This window comes from Nothobranchius furzeri, chromosome 7 (assembly GCF_043380555.1).
Source record: "Nothobranchius furzeri strain GRZ-AD chromosome 7, NfurGRZ-RIMD1, whole genome shotgun sequence".
NCBI classification, from domain to species: Eukaryota; Metazoa; Chordata; class Actinopteri; order Cyprinodontiformes; family Nothobranchiidae; genus Nothobranchius; species Nothobranchius furzeri.
Genome location: NC_091747.1, coordinates 42946602 through 42972194, shown reverse-complemented (window position 1 = coordinate 42972194; position 25593 = coordinate 42946602). Strand labels below are relative to the sequence as shown.

General features: G+C 38.5%; 1 protein-coding gene and 18 non-coding genes across 20 annotated transcripts; 6 read left to right on the top strand and 13 right to left on the bottom strand.

The window, feature by feature from the left end:
* Nucleotides 1-322: 322 nt before the first annotated feature.
* upp1 (uridine phosphorylase 1) lies at nt 323-8420 on the top strand. 2 transcript variants are annotated; one of them, XM_015954785.3, is made up of 8 exons: nt 323-462; nt 675-719; nt 2492-2603; nt 4943-5101; nt 5200-5314; nt 7427-7636; nt 7710-7856; nt 7940-8420. In XM_015954785.3, exons 2-8 carry the CDS (start codon nt 679-681, stop codon nt 8089-8091), a joined length of 936 nt encoding a protein of 311 aa, XP_015810271.3. In that variant the 5' UTR covers nt 323-462; nt 675-678; the 3' UTR covers nt 8092-8420. The 2 variants fall into 2 exon arrangements, with proteins under 2 accessions (XP_015810271.3, XP_015810272.1); XM_015954786.3 differs by lacking the exon at nt 4943-5101.
* Nucleotides 8421-10929: 2509 nt separating this feature from the next.
* trnak-uuu (transfer RNA lysine (anticodon UUU)) lies at nt 10930-11002 on the bottom strand. Its single transcript has one exon. It is a non-coding gene; the product is annotated as a tRNA-Lys (tRNA).
* Nucleotides 11003-12199: 1197 nt separating this feature from the next.
* Nucleotides 12200-12272, bottom strand: trnak-uuu (transfer RNA lysine (anticodon UUU)). The gene has a single exon. It is a non-coding gene; the product is annotated as a tRNA-Lys (tRNA).
* A 459-nt stretch (nt 12273-12731) lies between these two features.
* On the bottom strand, nt 12732-12840 carry trnal-caa (transfer RNA leucine (anticodon CAA)). The gene is made up of 2 exons: nt 12803-12840; nt 12732-12777 (listed from the first exon to the last, which is right to left on the bottom strand). It is a non-coding gene; the product is annotated as a tRNA-Leu (tRNA).
* A 381-nt stretch (nt 12841-13221) lies between these two features.
* trnak-cuu (transfer RNA lysine (anticodon CUU)) lies at nt 13222-13294 on the top strand. The gene has a single exon. It is a non-coding gene; the product is annotated as a tRNA-Lys (tRNA).
* A 793-nt stretch (nt 13295-14087) lies between these two features.
* Nucleotides 14088-14196, bottom strand: trnal-caa (transfer RNA leucine (anticodon CAA)). The gene is made up of 2 exons: nt 14159-14196; nt 14088-14133 (listed from the first exon to the last, which is right to left on the bottom strand). It is a non-coding gene; the product is annotated as a tRNA-Leu (tRNA).
* A 2994-nt stretch (nt 14197-17190) lies between these two features.
* On the top strand, nt 17191-17263 carry trnak-cuu (transfer RNA lysine (anticodon CUU)). The gene has a single exon. It is a non-coding gene; the product is annotated as a tRNA-Lys (tRNA).
* Nucleotides 17264-17502: 239 nt separating this feature from the next.
* On the bottom strand, nt 17503-17575 carry trnak-uuu (transfer RNA lysine (anticodon UUU)). The gene has a single exon. It is a non-coding gene; the product is annotated as a tRNA-Lys (tRNA).
* A 450-nt stretch (nt 17576-18025) lies between these two features.
* On the bottom strand, nt 18026-18134 carry trnal-caa (transfer RNA leucine (anticodon CAA)). The gene is made up of 2 exons: nt 18097-18134; nt 18026-18071 (listed from the first exon to the last, which is right to left on the bottom strand). It is a non-coding gene; the product is annotated as a tRNA-Leu (tRNA).
* A 381-nt stretch (nt 18135-18515) lies between these two features.
* trnak-cuu (transfer RNA lysine (anticodon CUU)) lies at nt 18516-18588 on the top strand. The gene has a single exon. It is a non-coding gene; the product is annotated as a tRNA-Lys (tRNA).
* Nucleotides 18589-18826: 238 nt separating this feature from the next.
* trnak-uuu (transfer RNA lysine (anticodon UUU)) lies at nt 18827-18899 on the bottom strand. Its single transcript has one exon. It is a non-coding gene; the product is annotated as a tRNA-Lys (tRNA).
* A 914-nt stretch (nt 18900-19813) lies between these two features.
* trnak-cuu (transfer RNA lysine (anticodon CUU)) lies at nt 19814-19886 on the top strand. Its single transcript has one exon. It is a non-coding gene; the product is annotated as a tRNA-Lys (tRNA).
* Nucleotides 19887-20585: 699 nt separating this feature from the next.
* On the bottom strand, nt 20586-20694 carry trnal-caa (transfer RNA leucine (anticodon CAA)). Its single transcript has 2 exons — nt 20657-20694; nt 20586-20631 (listed from the first exon to the last, which is right to left on the bottom strand). It is a non-coding gene; the product is annotated as a tRNA-Leu (tRNA).
* A 381-nt stretch (nt 20695-21075) lies between these two features.
* On the top strand, nt 21076-21148 carry trnak-cuu (transfer RNA lysine (anticodon CUU)). Its single transcript has one exon. It is a non-coding gene; the product is annotated as a tRNA-Lys (tRNA).
* A 238-nt stretch (nt 21149-21386) lies between these two features.
* trnak-uuu (transfer RNA lysine (anticodon UUU)) lies at nt 21387-21459 on the bottom strand. The gene has a single exon. It is a non-coding gene; the product is annotated as a tRNA-Lys (tRNA).
* A 1636-nt stretch (nt 21460-23095) lies between these two features.
* trnal-caa (transfer RNA leucine (anticodon CAA)) lies at nt 23096-23204 on the bottom strand. The gene is made up of 2 exons: nt 23167-23204; nt 23096-23141 (listed from the first exon to the last, which is right to left on the bottom strand). It is a non-coding gene; the product is annotated as a tRNA-Leu (tRNA).
* A 692-nt stretch (nt 23205-23896) lies between these two features.
* On the bottom strand, nt 23897-23969 carry trnak-uuu (transfer RNA lysine (anticodon UUU)). The gene has a single exon. It is a non-coding gene; the product is annotated as a tRNA-Lys (tRNA).
* A 530-nt stretch (nt 23970-24499) lies between these two features.
* On the bottom strand, nt 24500-24608 carry trnal-caa (transfer RNA leucine (anticodon CAA)). The gene is made up of 2 exons: nt 24571-24608; nt 24500-24545 (listed from the first exon to the last, which is right to left on the bottom strand). It is a non-coding gene; the product is annotated as a tRNA-Leu (tRNA).
* A 693-nt stretch (nt 24609-25301) lies between these two features.
* On the bottom strand, nt 25302-25374 carry trnak-uuu (transfer RNA lysine (anticodon UUU)). Its single transcript has one exon. It is a non-coding gene; the product is annotated as a tRNA-Lys (tRNA).
* Between the last annotated feature and the right edge of the window lie 219 nt (nt 25375-25593).

Here is a 25593-nt window from a genome sequence, read left to right as displayed (position 1 = left end):
AGAAAAAATATTTTACAACATTTTTGACTTGTTTTTTTAATTCTAAACTGTTTTATGTGGAAATGTTCATTTTTTAAGCTTTAAGATAAATAATTTTTATTAACAACCCACTCAGAAATGATTCAGTTTTATGGGTTTTTACATTATCATTCATGTATTTTGTGAAACATGATCCTTTCTCAACCTCAACGGGCGTTTTCGCAGTCACGGGAAATCCAGAGGCGCTTGCACATCCGTCGTTAGTCACCTCTGTGCGTGACAGTGAGCGTGCATCTCGCAGCCAATGGGAGGACTGATCAGCCCGTGACGTGATTCTGACGCAACCTTGGGCCGGCGTCCCACAACGGTGGAGCTGTCAGATGTTTTAATCGGAAATTCATCTTTAATAGCTGTAGTGAGAGGGCAGCAGACATCTGTAGACTGACTGACTTTCAACCATCCGGCTGGATTTTCATCATAAAGGTAAACATCGAAATCGTTGTTTGTTGGAGATAAAGTGCTGCGTGCGCGCGATGTCTAATCTCCTTGTAGAAGGTGGGGTTTGTTTAAAATAACAAGAAGGCTGAGTTTATCAGAGGGTTTGTTACCAGAGCCTGAGTCCTGTCAGTTTCTCTGTCCTGATCTCTGCCTGCGAAACTGTCCGGACTCAGCCCGGCTGCTGGTTTCTCTTTCAGAATCATGGACCTCACGGGCGATAAGCCAAGTGCGCCTCGCAGCAGGTGAGACATTTCTGTAAATGATTTTTGATCCTCTCTCATACTGAATCTCATGAAGGTCATAAACATAATGACGGAAAGGTGTTTTTTTCTTTCAATATTTCCTTAAATGATTCCTCCTGAGAATCTTATAAAGTTTGGTCCCAGTAGTCATCATCACTGGTGAAATTACATCTCCATATCTGACCTATCCCCCTGGGGGGAGCTGCAGCAGTGGCTGAGCTCAGGAAAGCTGTGGCTGCTATATTGATCTTTGATAGATGTATTATTACAAAAGAAACAGAAACTAGACCGTAGATCAGGGGTGTCAAATATGCGGCCCACGGGCCATATCAGGCCCGCAAGCAGGTTAAATCCGGCCCGCGAGATGGTTGTGTAAACTTTATTTTCATACTTTACAATGTAGAGTGAAAATAAATGTATCTTTGTGGGCAAGTTTTCTCTGTAATGAGTATAAATAAAACAAAGCTGCGCTCAAGACTCACACAAGAACTTGAATCACATCCTGAAGTTGGCTGCCACTCAGGATGTGACTTCTGATATTGATGTGCTGGTGAAAGCTAAAAGATGTTAAGTAAAATGAGTCAAATATACTTTAAGTGCTGCATGAAAGTGATCTAGCCATGTGATCTGTAAGCTCTTTGAATCACTCAGGAATGTTTATTTATTTATTGATATATATATATATATATTTTTTTTCAAATTTTCAAGTACACTTCAGGTGTTGTACTATTTTGGATACACTGTCCTCAGGCTCCAGCCTTGTTTTATATCGATTGTATTAAAACAAAGAAAACAATCTGAAGTTGTTTTTAATTTACCGGTCCGGCCCACTTGGGACTAGATTTCCCTCAATGTGGCCCCTGAGCTAAAATGAGTTTGACACCCCTGCCGTAGATAAACGAGGAGGTTGTCTAATGTTGGTTTCAACTTAAACATTTATTCACAAACTTAAAAATGAACAGTAGTGTTACTTTGTTTCACAAATAGCTGATTAGCCGTGGATGAAACTTTGCATTTTGGTACCTAGATGTGGGGAACATGACGTAATAAAATTGAAGCTGAACATCACAATAGAGATAGATGGACTGGTCTGCTGTCGAGTCTGTCGCTGTTGTGTCCGCTGGTATGGCTCATCACCAGCAGGCCAGACAGACTTTTTACGGTGCTCTTCAAAATAAACCCAGAATCTGTAAATCTCCAAAGAAAAACTGTCACAGTAATCCTTTAACAATAACCCACACAATACAGAAGTGATCTAGTTATACCTTCGCTGCTTCAGCCCCGTAAAGTCCAGGCGTGTTAATCACTTAATTGCTGTACTAAACTATTATATCAGAACCTTAAACAGGTTTGTTGATGCATGGATGAAAAGGATTTGGGTGATAAACCGTGTTTTTTTCTGTTATCCAAAGGGGTTCAAAGGAAGGCAATTGCACTGCTTCTGTTTCTGCTTGTTAAGCAACAATAGAAAGTTTATAAGCTTGACCCTCCCTTATTCCAGGCAGAATTGACAAAGCTGCTCGGATGAGAAGTGAAACGTCAATACAAGAAAGCAAAGAAGTCTCGATGCCTTTATTCAAACACCTTAGGATGACTGAGAACCGTCACCAGCTTATTTTGTGTTAGTTTGAATGATCTCTAACTAAAATGAAACCTAAATGAGAGGAAAAGGCTGTTGCACACTCATCAGTGTGAAAATAAGTCAAGTAAAAGTAAGTAGAATGTAGTTTAAAGTTAAACTAACTTTAAATTCTGCCTGTTTCTTATTGTAGTCCTGTTTATGTCCATAACCCACACCTGGACAGTCTGAAAGATGACGTTCTCTACCACTTCAGCCTTGGGACTAGAACTCACAACCTGCCAGCTATGTTTGGGGATGTGAAGGTAACAACTCTTATCATACATCTATTACTTACGAAGGCGTATTACCGTCAGTGCGGGGGGTGTTAACAAGTTAAAGATTTTGTAATAACGAGAACAATTGTAATAGTAAAATGATAGTTATATGTTGTTGCAATCTACTCTGATTGAATGAGGCACAGGGTTCAAACTACAGGGGAGCTAAGGGTGCCTGGCCCCCCCTGAAAGGATGACGGGCTCCCCTACAAGCCTTCAAGGAGCCTTCAGGAGGAACCTGACAAATGTTCCTGTTTCAACCTGTATAACATTATTTATACGGCCTCTCAGCATACTGAGACTTCTTTTGAATGGAGAGGATGGAGAGCTCTGATTGTTTGTTCATACCAGGCATGTTTATCCTGCACACGGCCACAGTAACATTAAGTGGCACTACCAAATAGAATTAACACACAGTCGTTCATGTCAGCCCATATTCTCTCTGGTACTTTCTGTCTTTTACACGTGCTCCGGTGATTTCACCTCACCTCGTGAGGTTTATATGATGTTAAAACAAGAATCTCTCGTTATTACGGGATTCTGAGCCTTTTTTTAAACCCACGCTGACATTAATACTTGTTTGTAATTACTCCAGTGATAGTTTTATTGAATATTTTTGTTACAGTTATCAGTTACCAAAGCCATTAAAAACCAAGTTCACTATTTTTTCATCACATTGGCAGTGGTCTCTAGAATAAAGGAATGCCTTGTTTGTCTCTGTGGGAAAATAGCTCTGGCACTCCTGTTTCAGGATCTAGAAGCGAGCCAGATCAGAGCTGAGCTGAACATAGTAAATTTTGAAATCTTATTTTTGGATGGCTGGACTTCTTGCCTCTGGCTGGCAAACAGCAATGCAACTCTACCACTGACTCTATTTTATCTTTCACACAATAGAAAATGATGGGCCAACTCATCTCTGGGACAACATATTTATTTTTGTTGGAACTACAAAAACACATAAATACTGAATAATCAGAGCATGGTCAGTTCATGTTCTGTTCACTGTCTCACCCCTACCGCTGGTCATAAAATTAGAATATCATGACTAAGTTCATTTATTTCAGTAATTCCATTCAAAATGTGAAACTTGTATATTAAAATTATTCATTACGCACAAACTGATATATTTAAGGTTTATTTACTTTCATGTTGATGATTATAACTGACAACTACTGACAATCTGAAATTCAGTATTTTACAAATTAGAATATCAATTAAAATCAATGCAAAAAAAGGAGTTTTAGAAATGTTGAGCAGAAGAAAAGCATGAAGATGTACAGAACTCAATATTTAGGTGGGGCTCCTTTAGCCTGGGTTACTGCAGCAATGCGGCATAGCATGGAGTCCGTCAGTCTGTGGCACTGCTCAGGTCTAAGGAGAGCCCATGCTGCTCTGACAGTGGCCTTCAGAGCAACATTATCTAATAGCAGAAATGACAACAAGTTTTTTTTCACATACGACTTCCCAGAAATGGAGCAGGGCTACTATTTTCCTTCATTATATAGAGCCTCATCTGCAACACTGATGTTTTATCTGCACAAATAACACAAGCCTGAAGCAGTTCTGCCATGTTGTAGAGATGCTAATGCTAACAATTAGCTTCTAATAGCTGAGACAACAGCTGTCCTTGGTACGGGCCAAGAGTTTCTCCGTCTATTTTCTATCGGTGGCTAATACGGAAAATAGGGGTTGAAGAATATTTTCACGTTTTGCCTGCATGTTAAACTAAGATCGACTGATTGTATTTAAAAATAACAAGTAAAAAATGGTTTCTCAGTGAACTTGGCTTTTAAAGGGATGCTAATCAGTTTTACTTGCTTTTAGCACCCCCTAGTGTCTGAAGCAAAACCAAGACCTACAGTATCTCTTCACTGTGCTTTTGTCTTTTAAACATCTTAATCTAAGAGCTGAAACTCCTCCCAGTTTTCCTAAGTGTCTAGAGGAGTGAGTCATCACTGAATTAAATAAAGCTGTGTTAATGATTTAAAACATGCAGGAAACATGATGAAGCCAGACAGCAGCACAAGGTAGGTCAGCTAAATTTTTTCTAAGTCCCAGCCGACCGGACCTGCAACTGTGATGTTGCAAGTGTGATATTCTGGCCTCAGGGAGCGATAGGGGCTGGGTGGCCATTTATTAACCCTGTAAAGGGTCGTTTTAGCACATACTGGCTCAAGAAAATGATTTAAAAGTATTAAAAAGTTGCTAAGTATTCCTTTGAAAGACTGAAGGTATTTAGTCACTGTGGGGTGAAATCCTATTTCATTTTTGAAATTTTAAACTGGTTTGTCTGCAGCCCTGATAGTAATATTGTGTTTTTATTTTAGTTTGTTTGTGTTGGGGGCAGTCCCTGGAGGATAAAGTCATTCACCGAGTACATTGCAGCTGAGCTTGCGATAGAAGAACCCAATTCGGGGTATGCTAATATCTGTGCAGGAACAGATCGCTACACCATGTACAAAGTTGGACCTGTACTCTCTGTCAGTGTATGTGACCACCTAATTTAACTTTCCCTTTCTCTGACCTGTGATGTCTTTATTTTGTTGTAATGTAAGACTGACTTCTGTTTGATGTGTTTTTGCAGCATGGAATGGGCATCCCATCTATCGCCATAATGTTGCACGAGCTCATCAAGCTCCTCCATCATGCACACTGCACAGATGTTACAGTAATTCGCATTGGGACATCAGGGGGAATAGGTACAACCTTTTACTTATTAATCTGTTTAACTTTTTCACTCACTAACAGTGTTAAAAGCATTTAAAACAATGACGAGTTTCCAGTAACCTGTAATCTGATGAATTACTGCCTACTTTCATCATAACGCGGTTTCCTTTGCTGATAAGAAAATGTGTTACTATAATTCAGCTGCAAGATGTGTCGAAGTTGTCATCTAAAGGGACAGATGTTCACATACAAGGGCATCAAGGGCAGGGAGCAACAAGGAAGACGAGATCAGTAGTCAAATCACAGGCCCTCGTTTCATCATACATATAGAATCTAACACTGACAAACCCTTTTTTTCCCAAAGTGCATAAAAATCTTTTTAAAAATGTAAACATTTAGTATGTGCATTCTGAAATTATAATTGTGAAGGTCGATAAAGAACGGAAAGGAACAAATAACTGCTGCATGGTGGCGCAGTGGTTAGCACTGTTGCCTCGCAGCACGAAGGTTGCAGGTTCGAAACTTGGCTCGGCTGCGGCCTTTCTGCGTGGAGTTGCGTGTTCTCCCCATGCATGTGTGGGTTTCCTCCGGGTACTCCGGTTTCCCCCACAGATCACAGCATGCCCTATAGGTTATAAATTGTAAATCGCTTTGGATAAAAGCGTCTGCTAAATAAATAAACATAAATAACTTTATGAAATTTTTATTTCAAACTTGAACTGGACCTCTATTGACAAGTGAACACTTTCCGCTACGTTTGGTTATTCGGCCATTGTTCAGGGTCGTTTGATAGCAAATGATGTCTTGTATTTGTAGATCTGGTGGGGTTAGCATCTCAAAGAGGTGATGCTGGGTCCGTGGATAAGTTTCCCCAGAGAGAAAGCATACCACTTTATTGCAAATAAATTTGGAGGCTACAGCATTTGTTAAGTATCCTAAGAAATATGTGTGCACACCTGCAAATGATGCAGTATGGCTGTCTGATGAACCAGGGATGGGGGCATAGCTGCCTGTTGTGGATGCAGCTGGTAAGATGAAGGTAGCTGGATGTGGATTCTCACTGAGCTAAAGGCTAAAATAACAAGAATGAAAGATGATGTATTGTTTCACACGCAATCTTTCAAAGTTAAAGCGCAGATAGTGTGATGCATATACTTCGTTTTCATTATCAGGGTTTGAAAGGGTTCAGTAACAGATTTAATTGTTGGCTCAAGACAATTCAATGACCCTGAACAAAAGTATAAAAACTGCTGAAAATGATTGATGTGACATCAAATTTGTCATAACAAATTGGAAAGGGAAGTTGAGCTTATCGAAAACAACTATCAAGCCAGTTTAACCCTTCACCTGCTAGTTAACTCTCAGGTATGAGCCAGTCTCAGTAAGTGTCCAAGTCCCTATTTTTAATCTTCATTGTTTTACCTTGCTTCAGGTGCTCAAGAACAAATGAGGTAAATCTGACAGGTACAGCTTGAATAGAATAAAATCAAATAGACTTTATTAACCCTGCAGTGGGGAAATACACTCATTAAGGCAGCACATACACTTAGAGGTAAATACACAAAGACAGTAGGCTATTGTAATCTTCAACGATTAGAATAACCAATAAACATTGAAAATTGAGTTTTCAAGAAGAAACAGCATAAGGGACACAGACATACAAATGCGCATCCGGGTATTCCACATGTACTGAATATAGCACTGATGTTAGCGTGAAAAGGGATAATGTCAGTGCCAGTTAAACTGAGTTATACACTCAGCAGAGGGGATGAATGACCTATGGTAGCATTCTGTTTTACATTTTGGATGCCTCAGCTGCCTCTGAAGGAGTTGTCCATGGCCTCCACAGTGGAATGCAGTGGGTGGGAGGATTTTTTTACGATGGAGGTCGTTTTCCTTACGCATCCTCCTTTCACACGTCTCCTCAGCTGAATCTAGTTGGCAGCTCAGAACCGAGCTAGCTTTGTTAGCTTGTTCAGTCTCTTCCTGTCTCGGTCAGAGCTGCCTGCACCCCAACAGACCACAGCAGAGAGGATAAAAGAGCCAACAACCGAGTGATGGGAAAATTAAACGTTTTTTTTTCTCCATAAAAGAATACTTAATGATTAATTTCTCTTTGTTTGTTTGTTGTCTTGCTTTTTCAGGACTTGAGCCTGGCACAGTTGTCGTAACCAAGCAGTCAGTGGACGCCACCTTTCTGCCCAGGCTAGAGCAGGTGATCCTGGGAAAGACGGTGGTACGCAACACAGATCTGGACCAAGGTCTGGCCGAGGAGCTGCTGCAGTGCAGCAAAGAGCTTAGCCAGTTTGAGACTGTAATTGGCAACACCATGTGTACACTTGATTTCTATGAAGGTATGACTGGTTAGATGATCCATTACTTCTTATTGTTGCAGATTTTGTTTTTTAATGGTAATTAAATCCTTAGGCCAAGCCCGTTTGGATGGTGCCTTGTGTTCCTACACGGAGAAGGATAAACAGGACTACCTCATTAAAGCCAAAGAAGCCGGAGTTTGCAATATAGAAATGGAGTCGTCTGTTTTTGCTGCTATGTGCAAACTGAGTGGCCTGCGAGGTAAGAAGACACAACATGAATACTTGATTAAAAAGTACTCAAATCCTTTTGAGTTCCTAACATCATTGTTTTTGTTTGGGAAGCGGCTGTTGTTTGTGTGACACTTTTGGATCGACTGAAGGGAGATCAGCTGAACAGCTCTCATGATGTTCTTCATGACTACCAACTACGCCCTCAAATCCTGGTGGGTTACTACATCAAGAAGCATTTAAAGGCCAAAGGAGAACATGTGTAACTCTAGTTGTTTCACTTTTTTTTTTTTTTTTTGCAAGTAAACATTCAGTTTGTGGAAAAATCTGTTAAGCACTAAAGATTGTCTAGAATAGCTCTAAGTTATTCTGATTGACATTTATATTCATATTCTATTGAAGAAAAGCTTGTTCATTACATATTAGATTTAATTTATTGAGTGAGTGAATGAGTGAGTGAGTGGGTGAGTGAGTGAGTGTGCTTTTTTAAATTTTATTTAGACAGAATGAGTGAATCTAAGAATCTTAAACTACAGAAAACGGTGCTCATTATACTGTAAGTTATATACCTGATTAAAACGAAACAAGTCTTTCATTATTTGTTGTGTTATTTGTTAAGTGTGTGTGTGTGTGTGTGTGTGTGTGTGTGTGTGGGGGGGGGGGGGTTGGATGCTGCTGCTGCTGTTTGGATTGCTGGCTGTAATGCACATAACACTCCAGCTCGGCTGTGACTGCACTAACCTGTCCTGTGTGACCCTCACCATGTAACCCTCATGTCCATGCTGTCTCTGGAGGAGCAGATAGGAGACAAGATCTCCTGTAACTTAAAATGAACCAAAGCTTCCTCCCAGTTTCTCTTTAAGCTGAATTTAACATCAATTTATCTTCATGAAACAAAAGAATAAAGTGGAACAAGAACTTCTATCTTCTATTTCTCTCTACTTTTAACTTCTCCGTGTCCCTAAATAAAAGAGACAGATGATTACGATGTAGCCGCCGTCACTCACCCCGCTCTCTCCCCAGGACCGGACCTCCCGACATCACAGCACTCGGTCTGACTGAGCTCTTCCAGGATAAACAATAATGAAATTATGAAAATAACGCATGTTTGGAGGAGCGTCCTCCGATCCTCTCTCTTGTGTGAGGAGACAGTCTCCCGCTCTCTCTGTCTCAGTCGCTGATCGAGCGAGCGGAGTGCGCCGCGCAACAACCCGCTCAATTAACGTAATTTACAGCCCAAATCCAAAAGAACCGGTCGGGCTGATTCGATTCGGGTTCGGTCTCAGGTTATAACTCCAGCGCTCAGCCCTGCAGTATCACATAAAGGCAGATCAAAGTTTCCTACCCGGTAAATATGGAGAACACCACTCTGACAGATGTGGATACTATGTGCCACTGTTAAAATAACAAAACTACATTCCACTATAGATGGTTACGGTACTCTTCTATGATGCAAAATCGTTCATGCCCGCATCTCATGCATTGATTATTTGATTATTTTCCTGAACTCTATCCTACACCTCCTGGTCGGCCGTCGAGGGTGGGGGGTGCACACAGGGTTTGGGGGCCACAAAGAGAGGGCTCGCAGGCCGGATGTGGCCAGCGGGCTGCCATTTGCGGACCTCTGCACCAAGGTCTACTATGCCTACTCTATCAACAAACTTTAAATATTTAGTTAAACATGCAATGCTGAATTTGCTCACATCAAAGAAAAAAAGGTTATTGTAGGGGAAAAAAAACAAATTTTATACATAACGTTCTCTATACATTATAACGACTGACGTTACTTTTAGGAGACTGTTACTTTGAAAGCTCCCTTTGTTACATTAGAGGATATTATCATTTTCATTATGATTGTTATTTTTAGGGAATTAAACTCTTATTTGCTAACCACATAGAAAATGGTGTTAAAAGTAGAAGACCTAAAAAACACAGAAGAATAAAAACATATTTCACAAAAGAAAACAAATGCTACAATCAGAGTGTATGAAGTAATGTATTCCATATGATTAAACCTGGTATTGTTAAAGACAATGTAAAAATGTTTGCCAGATAAGTGCAAAAATCTTCAAATGAGTGGCACAGTAGTTATTTTTTCAATTTTTTCAATTTTAGATGACAACTTGTTAACAGAAAAGCTCTTTTCTAAAAAATGTAGAAAAAGCCCAACATATGTCTTTCTGCAAATCTGTACACCAAAGATACACCCACCATCTTTTAATAAATTGCTCTTGATAGCGTCCAGAGATCTTCATTCTTGAGATAAAATTAATCATAAACCTTTGTTTCTAGTTCACGAATGTGTCAAGAGTGGGATTTGAACCCACGCTTCCTACTGGAGACCAGAATCCCCACATTGGAATGGAAGCATTGCTTGAGTCTGGCGCCTTTGACAGCTCGGCCATCTTGACTGAAGTTTGGAGTGGTATAATAAAGTTGCAGAGGTTGAATTGTGACCTACCCTCTGAAGTTGTCCTTTGCTATTTCATTGACCTTGTAGAACCACTTATCCCAAGTAAGACTGCTGGCTGTGATAATGAATACAATCGATAAGTTGTAAGTTTGGTCAAATGTCTGAAATGAAGTTGCCCAATCAAAAGCAATTGTTTTCATTCAAATTCTACCCATTCCCAAAACACTTTGGATCTTTAGAAGATTGGTGTTCAACTTCAAAAGCTCTTTTATTGTTACTGAGTTACAGTAATTTGTTGTATCTGAAGGACCAGGGCAACAAACCCTGTATGGCAAAACAGTGTCACCTCACGTTGTCAAACTTGTCAAGATTGTCAAATGCCTGACTAGCTCAGTCAGTAGAGCATGAGACTCTTAATCTCAGGGTCGTGGATTCGAGCCCCACGTTGGGCATTTAGGCCTTTGACAGAGTATGTTTTCATGCAGTGTCACCAGTTTACCCTGAATCAAAATGCGTTTGCTTGAAAAACAGAAATTGTTGCCATAGATTGGGGGAAGTTTTAAGCTCAGAAAACACTAAGAAAAAACTCAAATAAAGTCCCAGATTCTTATGCCAGCACCTGCAATTCTTCTCACAAAAGAACTAGTAGAAAGATTGCACATGAATAGACAGATGTTGCCTTTAGAATCTATGCCTAACATGGGACTTAAACCCATGACCCTGAGATTAAAAGTCTCATGCTCTACCGGCTGAGCTAGTCAGGCTACAAAATGATTACAGACATAAACAGAGTAAAATAGTCAGATAGATAGATAGATGATAGATAGATAGATAGATAGATAGATTGATAGATAGATTCTTTCTTTCATTCATTCATTGGTTGATGACACTGTAAAAAAGTTTGTCACATAAGCGCACAAATCTTCAAATGAGTGGCACAGTACTTATTTTTAAGTTTTTTTTATGTTAGATAACAACATTATTAACAGAAAAGCACTTTTCTAAAAAATTTAGAAAAAGACCAACATATGTCTTTCTGCAGATCTGTACACCAAAGATACACCCACCCATCTTTGAATAAATTGCTCTTGATAGCATCCAGACATCTTTATTCTTGAGATAAAATTAATCATAAACCTTTGTTACTAGTTAATGAATGTGTCAAGAGTGGAATTTGAACCCACGCTTCCTACTGGAGACCAGAATCCCCATATTGGAATGGAAGCAATGCTTGAGTCTGGCGCCTTTGACCGCTCGGCCATCTTGACTGAAGATTGGAGTGGTATAATAAAGTTGCAGAGGTTGAATTGTGACCTAGCCTCTGAAGTTGTCCTTTGCTATTTCATTGACCTTGTAGAACCACTTATCCCAAGTAAGACTGCTGGCTGTGATAAAGAATACAATCGATAAGTTGTAAGTTTGGTCAAATGTCTGAAATGAAGTTGCCCAATCAAAAGCAATTGTTTTCATTCAAGTTCTATCCATTCCCAAAACACTTTGGATCTTTAGAAGATTGGTGTTCAACTTCAAAAGCTCTTTTATTGTTACTGAGTTACAGTAATTTGTTGTATCTGAAGGACCAGGGCAACAAACCCTGTATGGCAAAACAGTGTCACCTCACGTTGTCAAACTCATCAAGATTGTCAAATGCCCGACTAGCTCTGTTGGTAGAGCATGAGACTCTTAATCTCAGGGTTGTGGGTTCGAGCCCCACGTTGGGCGCTTAGGCCTTTGACAGAGTATGTTTTCATGCAGTGTCACCAGTTTACCCTGAATCAAAATGTGTTTGCTTGAAAGACAGAAATTGTTGCCATAGATTGGGGGAAGTTTTAAGCTAAGACAACACTAAGAAAAAACTCAAATAAAGTCTCAAATTCTTATGCCAGCACCTGCAATTCTTCTCACAAAAGAACTAGTAGAAATATTTCGCATGAATAGACAGATATTGACTTTAGAATCTATGCCTAACATGGGACTTGAACCCATGACCCTGAGATTAAAAGTCTCATGCTCTACCGGCTGAGCTAGTCAGGCTACAAAATGATTACAGACAGAAACAGAGTAAAATAGTCAGATAGATAGATAGATGATGATGATGATAGATAGATAGATAGATAGATAGATAGATAGATAGATAGATAGATAGATAGATAGATGATAGATAGATAGATAGATAGATAGATAGATAGATTCTTTCATTCATTTATTCATTGGTTGATGACACCGTAAAAAAGTTTGTCACATAAGCGCACAAATCTTCAAATTAGTGGCACAGTACTTATTTTTAAGTTTTTTTTATGTTAGATAACAACATTATTAACAGAAAAGCACTTTTCTAAAAAATTTAGAAAAAGACCAACATATGTCTTTCTGCAGATCTGTACACCAAAGATATACCCACCCATCTTTGAATAAATTGCTCTTGATAGCGTCCAGAGATCTTTATTCTTGAGATAAAATTAATCATAAACCTTTGTTACTAGTTAATGAATGTGTCAAGAGTGGGATTTGAACCCACACCTCCAACTGGAGACCAGAATCCCCATATTGGAATGGAAGCAATGCTTGAGTCTGGTGCCTTTGACCGCTCGGCCATCTTGACTGAAGATTGGAGTGGTATAATAAAGTTGCAGAGGTTGAATTGTGACCTACCCTCTGAAGTTGTCCTTTGCTATTTCATTGACCTTGTAGAACCACTTATCCCAAGTAAGACTGCTGGCTGTGATAAAGAATACAATCGATAAGTTGTAAGATTGGTCAAATGTCTGAAATGAAGTTGCCCAATCAAAAGCAATTGTTTTCATTCAAGTTCTACCCATTCCCAATACACTTTGGATCTTTAGAAGATTGGTGTTCAACTTCAAAAGCTCTTTTATTGTTACTGAGTTACAGTAATTTGTTGTATCTGAAGGACCAGGGCAACAAACCCTGTACGGTAAAACAGTGTCACCTCACGTTGTCAAACTTGTCAAGATTGTCAAATGCCCGACTAGCTCAGTCGGTAGAGCTTGAGACTCTTAATCTCAGGGTTGTGGGTTCGAGCCCCACGTTGGGTGCTTAGGCCTTTGACAGAGTATGTTTTCATGCAGTGTCACCAGTTTACCCTGAATCAAAATGCGTTTGCTTGAAAAACATAAATTGTTGCCATAGATGGGGAAAGTTTTAAGCTCAGACAACACTAAGGAAAAAACTCAAATAACATCCCAAATTCTTATGCCAGCACCTGCAATTCTTCTCACAAAAGAACTAGTAGAAAGATTACACATGAATAGACAGATGTTGCCTTTAGAATCTATGCCTAACATGGGACTTGAACCCATGACCCTGAGATTAAAAGTTTCAGGCTCTACCGGCTGAGCTAGTCAGGCTACAAAATGCTTACAGACAGAAACAGAGTAAAATAGTCAGATAGATAGATAGATAGATAGATAGATAGATAGATAGATAGATAGATAGATAGATGATAGATAGATAGATAGATATATAGATAGATAGATAGATAGATAGATAGATAGATAGATAGATAGGTAGATAGATAGATAGATAGATTCTTTCATTCATTAATTCATTGGTCGATGACACTGTAAAAAGTTTGTCACATAAGCGCACAAATCTTCAAATGAGTGGCACATTAGTTATTTTTAAGTTTTTTTATGTTAGATGACAACATTGTTAACAGAAAAGCACTTTTCTAAAAAATTTAGAAAAAGACCAACATATGTCTTTCTGCAGATCTGTACACCAAAGATTCACCCACCCATCTTTGAATAAATTGCTCTTGATACCATCCAGAGATCTTTATTCTTGAGATAAAATTTATCATAAACCTTTGTTACTAGTCAATGAATGTGTCAAGAGTGGGATTTGAACCCACGCCTCCTACTGGAGACCAGAATCCCCATATTGGAATGGAAGCAGTGCTTGAGTCTGTCGCCTTTGACCGCTCGGCCATCTTGACTGAAGATTGGAGTGGTATAATCAAGTTGCAGAGGTTGAATTGTGTCCTACCCTCTGAAGTTGTCCTTTGCTATTTCATTGACCTTGTAGAACCACTTATCCCAAGTAAGACTTCTGGCTGTCATAATGAATACAATCGATAAGTTGTAAGTTTGGTCAAATGTCTGAAATGAAGTTGCCCAATCAAGAGCAATTGTTTTCATTCAAGTTCTACCCATTCCCAAAACACTTTGGATCTTTAGAAGATTTGTGTTCAACTTCAAAAGCTCTTTTATTGTTACTGAGTTACAGTAATTTGTTGTATCTGAAGGACCAGGGCAACAAACCCTGTATGGTAAAACAGTGTCACCTCACGTTGTCAAACTTGTCAAGATTGTCAAATGCCCGACTAGCTCAGTCAGTAGAGCATGATACTCTTTATCTCAGGGTCATGGGTTCGAGGCCCACGATGGGCGCTTAGTCCTTTGACAGAGTATGTTTTCATGCAGTGTCACCAGTTTACCCTGAATCAAAATGCGTTTGCTTGAAAAACAAAAATTGTTGCCATAGATGGGGGAAGTTTTAAACTCAGACAACACTAAGAAAAAACTCAAATAAAGTCCCAAATTCTTATGCCTGCACCTGCAATTCTTCTCACAAAAGAACTAGTAGAAAGATTACACATGAATAGACAGATGTTGCCTTTAGAATCTATGCCTAACATGGGACTTGAACCCATGACCCTGAGATTAAAAGTCTCATGCTCTAACGGCTGAGCTAGTCAGGCTACAAAATTATTACAGACAGAAACAGAGTAAAATAGTCAGATAGATAGATAGATAGATAGATAGATAGATAGATAGATAGATAGATAGATAGATGGATAGATAGATTCTTTCATTCATTCATTCATTGGTTGATGACACTGTAAAAAAGTTTGTCACATAAGCGCACAAATCTTCAAATGAGTAGCACAGTAGTTATTTTTGAAGTTTTTTTATTTTAGATAACAACATTGTTAACAGAAAAGCACTTTTCTAAAAAATTTAGAAAAAGACCAACATATGTCTTTCTGCAGATCTGTACACCAAAGATACACCCACCCATCTTTGAATAAATTGCTCTTGATAGCGTCCAGAGATCTTTATTCTTGAGATAAAATTAATCATAAACCTCTGTTTCTAGTTAATGAATGTGTCAAGAGTGGGATTTGAACCCACGCCTCCTTCTGGAGACCATAATCCCCATATTAGAATGGAAGCAATGCTTGAGTCTGGCGCCTTTGAACGCTCGGCCATCTTGTCTGAAGATTGGAGTTGTATAATAAAGTTGCAGAGGTTGAATTGTGACCTACCCTCTGAAGTTGTCCTTTGCTATTTCATTGACCTTGTAGAACCACTTATCCCAAGTAAGACTGCTGGCTGTCATAATGAATACAATCGATAAGTTGTAAGTTTGGTCAAATGTCTGAAATGAAGTTGCCAATCAAAAGCAATTGTTTTCATTCAAGTTCTACCCATTCATAAAACACTTTGGATCTTTGGAAGATTGGTGTTCAACTTCAAAAGCTCTTTTATTGTTACTGAGTTACAGTAATTTGTTGTATCTGAAGGACCAGGGCAACAAATCCTGAATGGCAAAACAGTGTCACCTCACGTTGTCAAACTTGTCAAGATCATCAAATGCCCGACTAGCTCAGTCGGTAGAGCATGAGACTCTTAATCTCAGGGTCGTGTGTTCGAGCCCAACGTTGGGTGCTTACGCCTTTGACAGAGTATGTTTTCATGCAGTGTCACCAGTTTACCCTGAATCAAAATGCGTTTGCTTGAAAAACAGAAATTGTTGCCATAGATGGGGGAAGTTTTAAGCACAGACAACACTAAGAAAAAACTCAAATAACATCCCAAATTCTTATGCCAGCACCTGCAATTCTTCTCACAAAAGAACTAGTAGAAAGATTACACATGAATAGACAGATGTTGCCTTTAGAATCTATGCCTGACATGGGACTTGAACCCATGACAGTGAGATTAAAAGTTTCATGCTCTACCGGCTGAGCTAGTCAGGCTACAAAATGATTACAGACAGAAACAGAGTAAAATAGTCAAATAGAAAGATAGATAGATAGATAGATAGATAGATAGATAGATAGATGATAGATAGATAGATAGATAGATAGATAGATAGATAGATAGATAGATAGATAGATAGATAGATAGATAGATTATTTCATTCATTCATTCATTGGTTGATGAGACTGTAAAAAAGTTTGTCACATAAGCGCACAAATCTTCAAATGAGTGGCACAGTAGTTATTTTTAAGTTTTTTTATGTTAGATAACAACATTGTTAACAGAAAAGCACTTTTCTAAAAAATTTAGAAAAAGACCAACATATGTCTTTCTGCAGATCTGTACACCAAAGATACACCCACCCATCTTTGAATAAATTGCTCTTGATAGCGTCCAGAGATCTTTATTCTTGAGATAAAAGTCATCATAAACCTTTGTTTCTAGTTAATGAATGTGTCAAGAGTGGGATTTGAACCCACGCCTCCTACTGGAGACCAGAATACCCATATTGGAATGGAAGCAATGCTTGAGTCTGGCGCCTTTGACCGCTCAGCCATCTTACATGACGATTGGAGTTGTATAATAAAGTTGCAGAGGTTGAATTGTGACCTACCCTCTGAAGTTGTCCTTTGCTATTTCATTGACCTTGTAGAACCACTTATCCCAAGTAAGACTGCTGGCTGTCATAATGAATACAATCGATAAGTTGTAAGTTTGGTCAAATGTCTGAAATGAAGTTGCCCAATCAAAAGCAATTGTTTTCATTCAAGTTCTACCCATTCCCAAAACACTTTGGATCTTTGGAAGATTGGTGTTCAACTTCAAAAGCTCTTTTATTGTTACTGAGTTACAGTAATTTGTTGTATCTGAAGGACCAGGGCAACAAACCCTGTATGGCAAAACAGTATCAACTCACGTTGTCAAACTTGTCAAGATCATCAAATGCCCGACTAGCTCAGTCGGTAGAGCATGAGACTCTTAATCTCAGGGTCGTGGGTTCGAGCCCCACGTTGGGTACTTAGGCCATTGACAGAGTATGTTTTCATGCAGTGTCACCAGTTTACCCTGAATCAAAATGCGTTTGCTTAAAAAACAGAAATTGTTGCCATAAATTGGGGTAAGTTTTAAGCTCGGACAACACTAAGAAAAAACTCAAATAAAGTCCCAAATTCTTATGCCAGCACCTGCAATTCTTCTCACAAAAGAACTAGTAGAAAGATTACACATGAATGGACAGATGTTGCCTTTAGAATCTATGCCTAACATGGGACTTGAACCCATGACCCTGAGATTAAAAGTCTCATGCTCTACCGGCTGAGCTAGTCAGGCTATAAAATCATTGCAGACAGACACAGAGTAAAATAGTCAGATAGATAGATAGATAGATAGATAGATAGATAGATAGATAGATAGATAGATAGATAGATAGATAGATAGAAAGATAGATAGATAGATAGATAGATAGATGATAGATAGATTTTTTCTTTCATTCATTCATTGGTTGATGACACTGTAAAAAAGTTTGTCACATAAGCGCACAAATCTTCAAATGAGTGGCACAGTAGTTATGTTTAAGTTTTTTTATGTTAGATAACAACATTGTTAACAGAAAAGCACTTTTCTAAAAAATTTAGAAAAAGACCAACATATGACTTTCTGCAGATCTTTACACCAAAGATACACCCACCCATCTTTGAATAAATTGCTCTTGATAGCGTCCAGAGATCTTTATTCTTGAGATAAAATTAATCATAATCCTTTGTTTCTAGTTAATGAATGTGTCAAGAGTGGGATTTGAACCCACGCCTCCTACTGGAGACCAGAATCCCCATATTGGAATGGAAGCAATGCTTGAGTCTGGCGCCTTTGACCGCTCGGCCATCTTAACTGACGATTGGAGTGGTATAATCAAGTTGCAGAGGTTGAATTGTGACCTTCCCTCTGAAGTTGTCCTTTGCTATTTCATTGACCTTGTAGAACCACTTATCCCAAGTAAGACTGCTGGCTGTCATAATGAATACAATCGATAAGTTGTAAGTTTGGTCAAATGTCTGAAATGAAGTTGACCAATCAAAAGCAATTGTTTTCATTCAAGTTCTACCAATTCCCAAAACACTTTGGATCTTTGGAAGATTGGTGTTCAACTTCAAAAGCTCTTTTATTGTTACTGAGTTACAGTAATTTGTTGTATCTGAAGGACCAGGGCAACAAACCCTGTATGGCAAAACAGTATCACCTCACGTTGTCAAACTTGTCAAGATCTTCAAATGCCCGACTAGCTCAGTCGGTAGAGCATGAGACTCTTAATCTCAAGGTCGTGGGTTCGATCCCCACGTTGGGTGCTTAGGCCTTTGACAGAGTATGTTTTCATGCAGTGTCACCAGTTTACCCTGAATCAAAATGCGTTTGCTTGAAAAACAGAAATTGTTGCCATAGATGGGGGAAATTTTAAGCTCAGACAACACTAAGAAAAAACTCAAATAAAGTCCCAAATTCTTATGCCAGCACCTGCAATTCTTCTCACAAAAGAACCAGTAGAAAGATTACACATGAATGGACAGATGTTGCCTTTAGAATCTATGCCTAACATGGGACTTAAACCCATGACCCTGAGATTAAAAGTCTCATGCTCTACCGGCTGAGCTAGTCAGGCTACAAAATCATTGCATACAGACACAGAGTAAAATAGTCAGATAGATAGATAGATAGATAGATAGATAGATAGATAGATAGATAGATAGATAGATAGATAGATAGATAGATAGATAGATAGATTCTTTCATTCATTAATTCATTGGTTGATGACACTGTAAAAAAGTTTGTCACATAAGCGCACAAATCTTCAAATGAGTGGCACATTAGTTATTTTTAAGTTTTTTTTTATGTTAGATAACAACATTGTTAACAGAAAAGCACTTTTCTAAAAAATTTAGAAAAAGACCAACATATGTCTTTCTGCAGATCTGTACACCAAAGATTCACCCACCCATCTTTGAATAAATTGCTCTTGATAGCGTCCAGAGATCTTTATTCTTAAGATAAAATTAATCATAAACCTTTGTTACTAGTTAATGAATGTGTCAAGAGTGGTATTTGAAACCACGCCTCCTAATGGAGACCAGAATCCTCATATTGGAATGGAAGCAATGCTTGAGTCTGGCGCCTTTGACAGCTCGGCCATCTTGACTGAAGATTGGAGTGGTATAATCAAGTTGCAGAGGTTGAATTGTGTCCTACCCTCTGAAGTTGTCCGTTGCTATTTTTTGACCTTGTAGAACCACTTATCCCAAGTAAGACTGCTGGCTGTGATAATGAATACAATCGATAAGTTGTAAGTTTGGTCAAATGTCTGAAATGAAGTTGCCCAATCAAAAGCAATTGTTTTCATTCAAGTTCTACCCATTCCCAAAACACTTTGGATCTGTAGAAAATTGGTGTTCAACTTCAAAAGCTCTTTTAATGTTACTGAGTTACAGTAATTTGTTGTATCTGAAGGACCAGGGCAACAAACCCTGTACGGTAAAACAGTGTCACCTCACGTTGTCAAACTTGTCAAGATTGTCAAATGCCCGACTAGCTCAGTCGGTAGAGCATGAGACTCTTAATCTCAGGGTCGTGGGTTCGAGCCCCACGTTGGGTGCTTAGGCCTTTAACAGAGTATGTTTTCATGCAGTGTCACCAGTTTACCCTGAATCAAAATGCGTTTGCTTGAAAAACAGAAATTGTTGCCATAGATTGGGGCAAGTTTTAAGCTCAGACAACACTAAGAAAAAACTCAAATAACATCCCAAATTCTTATGCCAGCAACTGCAATTCTTCTCACAAAAGAACTAGTAGAAAGATTACACATGAATAGACAGATGTTGCCTTTAGAATCTATGCCTAACATGGGACTTGAACCCATGACCCTGAGATTAAAAGTCGCATGCTCTACCGGCTGAGCTAGTCAGGCTACAAAACTATTATAGACAGAAACAGAGTAAAATAGTCAGATAGATAGATAGATAGATAGATAGATAGATAGATAGATAGATAGATTCTTTCATTCAGTAATTCATTGGTTCATGACACTGTAAAAAAGTTTGTCACATAAGCGCACAAATCTTCAAATGAGTGGCACATTAGTTATTTTTAAGTTTTTTTATGTTAGATAACAACATTGTTAACAGAAAAGCACTTTTCTAAAAAATTTAGAAAAAGACCAACATATGTCTTTCTGCAGATCTGTACACCAAAGATTCACCCACCCATCTTTGAATAAATTGCTCTTGATAGCGTCCAGAGATCTTTATTCTTGAGATAAAATTAATCATAAACCTTTGTTTCTAGTTAATGAATGTGTCAAGAGTGGGATTTGAACCCACGCCTCCTACTGGAGACCAGAATCCCCATATTGGAATGGAAGCAATGCTTGAGTCTGGCGCCTTTGACCGCTCGGCCATCTTAACTGACGATTGGACTGGTATAATCAAGTTGCAGAGGTTGAATTGTGACCTTCCCTCTGAAGTTGTCCTTTGCTATTTCATTGACCTTGTAGAACCACTTATCCCAAGTAAGACTGCTGGCTGTCATAATGAATACAATCGATAAGTTGTAAGTTTGGTCAAATGTCTGAAATGAAGTTGACCAATCAAAAGCAATTGTTTTCATTCAAGTTCTACCAATTCCCAAAACACTTTGGATCTTTGGAAGATTGGTGTTCAACTTCAAAAGCTCTTTTATTGTTACTGAGTTACAGTAATTTGTTGTATCTGAAGGACCAGGGCAACAAACCCTGTATGGCAAAACAGTATCACCTCACGTTGTCAAACTTGTCAAGATCTTCAAATGCCCGACTAGCTCAGTCGGTAGAGCATGAGACTCTTAATCTCAAGGTCGTGGGTTCGATCCCCACGTTGGGTGCTTAGGCCTTTGACAGAGTATGTTTTCATGCAGTGTCACCAGTTTACCCTGAATCAAAATGCGTTTGCTTGAAAAACAGAAATTGTTGCCATAGATGGGGGAAGTTTAAAGCTCAGACAACACTAAGAAAAAACTCAAATAAAGTCCCAAATTCTTATGCCAGCACCTGCAATTCTTCTCACAAAAGAACCAGTAGAAAGATTACACATGAATGGACAGATGTTGCCTTTAGAATCTATGCCTAACATGGGACTTAAACCCATGACCCTGAGATTAAAAGTCTCATGCTCTACCGGCTGAGCTAGTCAGGCTACAAAATCATTGCATACATACACAGAGTAAAATAGTCAGATAGATAGATAGATAGATAGATAGATAGATAGATAGATAGATAGATTCTTTCATTCAGTAATTCATTGGTTGATGACACTGTAAAAAAGTTTGTCACATAAGCGCACAAATCTTCAAATGAGTGGCACATTAGTTATTTTTAAGTTTTTTTATGTTAGATAACAACATTGTTAACAGAAAAGCACTTTTCTAAAAAATTTAGAAAAAGACCAACATATGTCTTTCTGCAGATCTGTACACCAAAGATTCACCCACCCATCTTTGAATAAATTGCTCTTGATAGCGTCCAGAGATCTTTATTCTTGAGATAAAATTAATCATAAACCTTTGTTACTAGTTAATGAATGTGTCAAGAGTGGTATTTGAAACCACGCCTCCTAATGGAGACCAGAATCCTCATATTGGAATGGAAGCAATGCTTGAGTCTGGCGCCATCTTGACTGAAGATTGGAGTGGTATAATCAAGTTGCAGAGGTTGAATTGTGTCCTACCCTCTGAAGTTGTCCGTTGCTATTTCATTGACCTTGTAGAACCACTTATCCCAAGTAAGACTGCTGGCTGTGATAATGAATACAATCGATAAGTTGTAAGTTTGGTCAAATGTCTGAAATGAAGTTGCCCAATCAAAAGCAATTGTTTTCATTCAAGTTCTACCCATTCCCAAAACACTTTGGATCTGTAGAAGATTGGTGTTCAACTTCAAAAGCTCTTTTAGATACTGAGTTACAGTAATTTGTTGTATCTGAAGGACCAGGGCAACAAACCCTGTACGGTAAAACAGTGTCACCTCACGTTGTCAAACTTGTCAAGATTGTCAAATGCCCGACTAGCTCAGTCGGTAGAGCATGAGAATCTTAATCTCAGGGTCGTGGGTTCGAGCCCCACGTTGGGTGCTTAGGCCTTTGACAGAGTATGTTTTCATGCAGTGTCACCAGTTTACCCTGAATCAAAATGCGTTTGCTTGAAAAACAGAAATTGTTGCCATAGATTGGGGGAAGTTTGAAGCTCAGACAACACTAAGAAAAAACTCAAATAAAGTCCCAAATTCTTATGCCTGCACCTGCAATTCTTCTCACAAAAGAACTAGTAGAAAGATTACACATGAATAGACAGATGTTGCCTTTAGAATCTATGCCTAACATGGGACTTGAACCCATGACCCTGAGATTAAAAGTCGCATGCTCTACCGGCTGAGCTAGTCAGGCTACAAAATCATTGCAGACAGACACAGAGTAAAATAGTCAGATAGATAGATAGATAGATAGATAGATAGATAGATAGATAGATAGATAGATTCTTTCATTCATTAATTCATTGGTTGATGACACTGTAAAAAAGTTTGTCCCATAAGCGCACAAATCTTCAAATAAGTGGCACATTAGTTATTTTTAAGTTTTTTTATGTTAGATGACAACATTGTTAACAGAAAAGCACTTTTCTAAAAAATTTAGAAAAAGACCAACATATGTCTTTCTGCAGATCTGTACACCAAAGATTTACCCACCCATCTTTGAATAAATTGCTCTTGATACCATCCAGAGATCTTTATTCTTGAGATAAAATTAATCATAAACCTTTGTTACTAGTTAATGAATGTGTCAAGAGTGGGATTTGAACCCACGCCTCCTACTGGAGACCAGAATCCCCATATTGGAATGGAAGCAATGCTTGAGTCTGGCGCCTTTGACCGCTCGGCCATCTTGACTGAAGATTGGAGTGGTATAATCAAGTTACAGAGGTTGAATTGTGTCCTACCCTCTGAAGTTGTCCGTTGCTATTTCATTGACCTTGTAGAACCACTTACCCCAAGTAAGACTTTTGGCTGTCATAATGAATACAATCGATAAGTTGTAAGTTTGGTCTAATGTCTGAAATGAAGTTGCCCAATCAAGAGCAATTGTTTTCATTCAAGTTCTACCCATTCCCAAAACACTTTGGATCTGTAGAAGATTTGTGTTCAACTTCAAAAGCTCTTTTATTGTTACTGAGTTACAGTAATTTGTTGTATCTGAAGGACCAGGGCAACAAACCCTGTATGGTAAAACAGTGTCACCTCACGTTGTCAAACTTGTCAAGATTGTCAAATGCCCGACTAGCTCAGTCGGTAGAGCATGATTCTCTTAATCTCAGGGTCATGGGTTCGAGCCCCACGATGGGCACTTAGTCCTTTGACAGAGTATGTTTTCATGCAGTGTCACCAGTTTACCCTGAATCAAAATGCGTTTGCTTGAAAAACAGAAAATGTTGCCATAGATGGGTGAAGTTTTAAACTCAGACAACACTAAGAAAAAACTCAAATAAAGTCCCAAATTTTTATGCCTGCACCTGCAATTCTTCTCACAAAAGAACTAGTAGAAAGATTACACATGAATAGACAGATGTTGCCTTTAGAATCTATGCCTAACATGGGACTTGAACCCATGACCCTGAGATTAAAAGTCTCATGCTCTACCGGCTGAGCTAGTCAGGCTACAAAATCATTGCAGACAGACACAGAGTAAAATAGTCAGATAGATAGATAGATAGATAGATAGATAGATAGATAGATAGATAGATAGATAGATAGATAGATATAGATGATAGATAGATAGATAGATAGATAGATAGATAGATAGATAGATAGATAGATAGATAGATAGATAGATAGATAGATAGATGATAGATAGATAGATAGATAGATAGATAGATAGATAGATAGATTCTTTCATTCATTAATTCATTGGTTGATGACACTGTAAAAAAGTTTGTCACATAAGCGCACAAATCTTCAAATGAGTGGCACATTAGTTATTTTTAAGTTTTTTATGTTAGATGACAACATTGTTAACAGAAAAGCACTTTTCTAAAAAATTTAGAAAAAGACCAACATATGTCTTTCTGCAGATCTGTACACCAAAGATTCACCCACCCATCTTTGAATAAATTGCTCTTGATACCATCCAGAGATCTTTATTCTTGAGATAAAATTAATCATAAACCTTTGTTACTAGTTAATGAATGTGTCAAGAGTGGAATTTGAACCCACGCCTCCTATTGGAGACCAGAATCCCCATATTGAAATGGAAGCAATGCTTGAGTCTGGCGCCTTTGACCGCTCGGCCATCTTGACTGAAGATTGGAGTGGTATAATCAAGTTGCAGAGGTTGAATTGTGTCCTACCCTCTGAAGTTGTCCGTTGCTATTTCATTGACCTTGTAGAACCACTTATCCCAAGTAAGACTTCTGGCTGTCATAATGAATACAATCGATAAGTTGTAAGTTTGGTCAAATGTCTGAAATGAAGTTGCCCAATCAAAAGCAATTGTTTTCATTCAAGTTCTACCCATTCCCAAAACACTTTGGATCTTTGGAAGATTGGTGTTCAACTTCAAAAGCTCTTTTATTGTTACTGAGTTACAGTATTTTGTTGTATCTGAAGGACCAGGGCAACAAACCCTGTATGGCAAAACAGTGTCACCTCATGTTGTCAAACTTGTCAAGATCATCAAATGCCCGACTAGCTCAGTCGGTAGAGCATGAGACTCTTAATCTCATGTTCGTGTGTTCGAGCCCCACGTTGGGTGCTTAGGCCTTTGACAGAGTATGTTTTCATGCAGTGTCACCAGTTTACCCTGAATCAAAATGCGTTTGCTTGAAAAACAGAAATTGTTGCCATAGATTGGGGGAAGTTTTAAGCTCAGACAACACTAAGAAAAAACTCAAATAACATCCCAAATTCTTATGCCAGCAGCTGCTATTCTTCTCACAAAAGAACTAGTAGAAAGATTACACATGAATGGACAGATGTTGCCTTTAGAATCTATGCCTGACATGGGACTTGAACCCATGACCCTGAGATTAAAAGTTTCATGCTCTACCGGCTGAGCTAGTCAGGCTACAAAATGATTACAGACAGAAACAGAGTAAAATAGTCAAATAGAAAGATAGATAGATAGATAGATAGATAGATAGATAGATAGATAGATAGATAGATAGATAGATAGATAGATAGATAGATAGATAGATAGATAGATAGATTCTTTCTTTCATTCATTCATTGGTTGATGACACTGTAAAAAAGTTTGTCACATAAGCGCACAAATCTTCAAATGAGT